The 2,116-nt window shown below is 54.6% G+C and overlaps 1 protein-coding gene across 1 annotated transcript in view; it reads left to right on the forward strand.

Annotated features, from left to right (window-relative positions):
- The window catches only part of TNXB (tenascin XB), a 62,475-nt gene that overhangs the window by 19,900 nt on the left and 40,459 nt on the right, over positions 1-2,116 (forward strand). The window contains 1 exon segment of the mRNA XM_075071491.1: positions 803-1,090. Within this exon segment, the coding sequence (XP_074927592.1) occupies positions 803-1,090 (288 nt within the window).

Raw genomic sequence — 2,116 nt, forward strand, 5'->3', positions numbered from 1 at the left:
GGATGTGTTATGGGGTGTATGGGGAAGGATTGGTAGGTGGATGGATGGCTGTGTGTTATGGGGTGTATGGGGAAGGATTGGTAGGTGGGTGGATGGATGTGTTATGGGGTGTATGGGGAAGGATTGGTAGGTGGATGGATGGCTGTGTGTTATGGGGTGTATGGGGAAGGATTGGTAGGTGGGTGGATGGATGCGTGTGGCTCAGAGGCAGGATGGAAGGACACGTGGGGTGGATGGGATCAATGGGGCGACGTGTTGGGAAATGGAAAGGAACAGCTGTCTGTGTGGACGCACAGATCGATGGATGGATGTGTGTCTATATATGGAGTTGTGCACAGTGTCACACACTCACGTAAATGACAACTTCTCTCTCTAACAATGCAGCTGCATTTCAAAGCTCTGTTCATTTACAGACCTTCCTAACCAGTCTATAAAGTCCGGCCCCGGGTCAGGTCAGTCTGTGAGGTAATTAACTCTTTCTGGCCCTGGCACCTGTCAATGAGATATTATATTACACTCGTAACGTCACACCCTTCATGGGCGGGATGACCGTGGAGAACACAGGAATGTGGGATCCTCTTTGCAGACATGCACCATCCGTCTGTCTGTCCCCAGCTCTCCTTCCCAGCTTCAGGATCCGGCTGTGTCCTGGGGCTGGTCACTGGGGCTCCCTGCCCCCTCCCCTGCTAATCCTCTATGCAGATGCCCTCTGGCTGGGAATAATCAAGCCCCTGAAGAACCAGGAAAGCCGCCCCCAACCCTGGATGTGGCCTTCACTTCCCTCTCTATGTTCCCGCCACAGCGCCATGGAAGGATGAACCCACCGCCCAGCCCAGCCTGGGGGAGCTCTCAGCCTCCAACGTCACCCGCGACTCCATCCTGCTCTCCTGGACTGTCCAGGCCGGGGACTTCGATTCCTTCCTCCTGCAGTACAAGGACAAGGAGGGCAAACCCCAGGCGCTGCCCATGGAGGGGGGATCCCGCACGGTCACCATCACCAACCTGGCCCCCTCCCGCAGATACAAGTTCAACCTCTACGGCGTCTCCGGCCGCAAGCGCCTCGGCCCCATCTCCACCGACACCGTTACAGGTCAGCGGCTGCTCTTGGGGGGAAGGGTCCCTTCCCCTCCCACCCCCTTTGCTTTGCAGTGCAGTGAGGACACCAGCCACAGGGCCGAGACATTCGCAGGAAGATGCTTCCAGTCCTCCAGCCTCCACAAACAGATTGCTGGCCATTCACCAGTTAGAGAGGGGAAGCTGGATTTCTGGATGGATGGATGGATGGATTGATGGATGGATGGAGGGGTTGTGTGGAGGGATGGCTGAATGGACAGAGGGGTGTGTATTTGGATGAATGGATGGAGGAGATGGTCGGGTAGATATAGGAATGGATACAGATGTGGATGGATGGACTGCTGGGCGGGTGGGCGGATGTGTGTGGGGATGGATGGGTGGATGCGCGGGTGGGAGGATGTGTATGGAGATGGACAGGTGGGTGGGCAAGTAGGCTTATGTGTATAGGGATGGATGATGGATGGATGGATGGAAGGATGGATGGAGGTTTGGGTGATAGATGGATATGGAGCTGTGTATGGGGATGGAGGGAGGGATGGATGGATGGATGGACAGATGGAGGTTTGGTGATAGATGGATAAGGAGCTGTGTATGGGGATGTAGGGATGGATGGACAGATGGAAGGTTTGGTGATAGATGGATAAGGAAGGAGCTGTGTATGGGGATGGATGGATGGATGGATGGATGGACAGATGGAGGGTTTGGTGATAGATGGATAAGGAGCTGTGTATGGGGATGGACAGATGGATGGATGGATGGACAGATGGAGGGTTTGGTGATAGATGGATAAGGAGCTGTGTATGGGGATGGATGGATGGAGGGATGGATGGACAGATGGAGGTTTGGTGATAGATGGATATGGAGCTGTGTATGGGGATGGAGGGATGGATGGCTGGATGGACAGATGGAGGGTTTGGTGATAGGTAGATAAGGAGCTGTCTATGGGGATGGATGGATGGGCAGATGGAGGGTTTGGTGATAGATGGATAAGAAAGGAGCTGTGTATGGGGATGGAGGGATGGATGGATGGATGGACAGATGG

The sequence above is a fragment of the Chelonoidis abingdonii genome, chromosome 12 (genome assembly GCF_003597395.2).
Source record: "Chelonoidis abingdonii isolate Lonesome George chromosome 12, CheloAbing_2.0, whole genome shotgun sequence".
NCBI classification, from domain to species: Eukaryota; Metazoa; Chordata; order Testudines; family Testudinidae; genus Chelonoidis; species Chelonoidis abingdonii.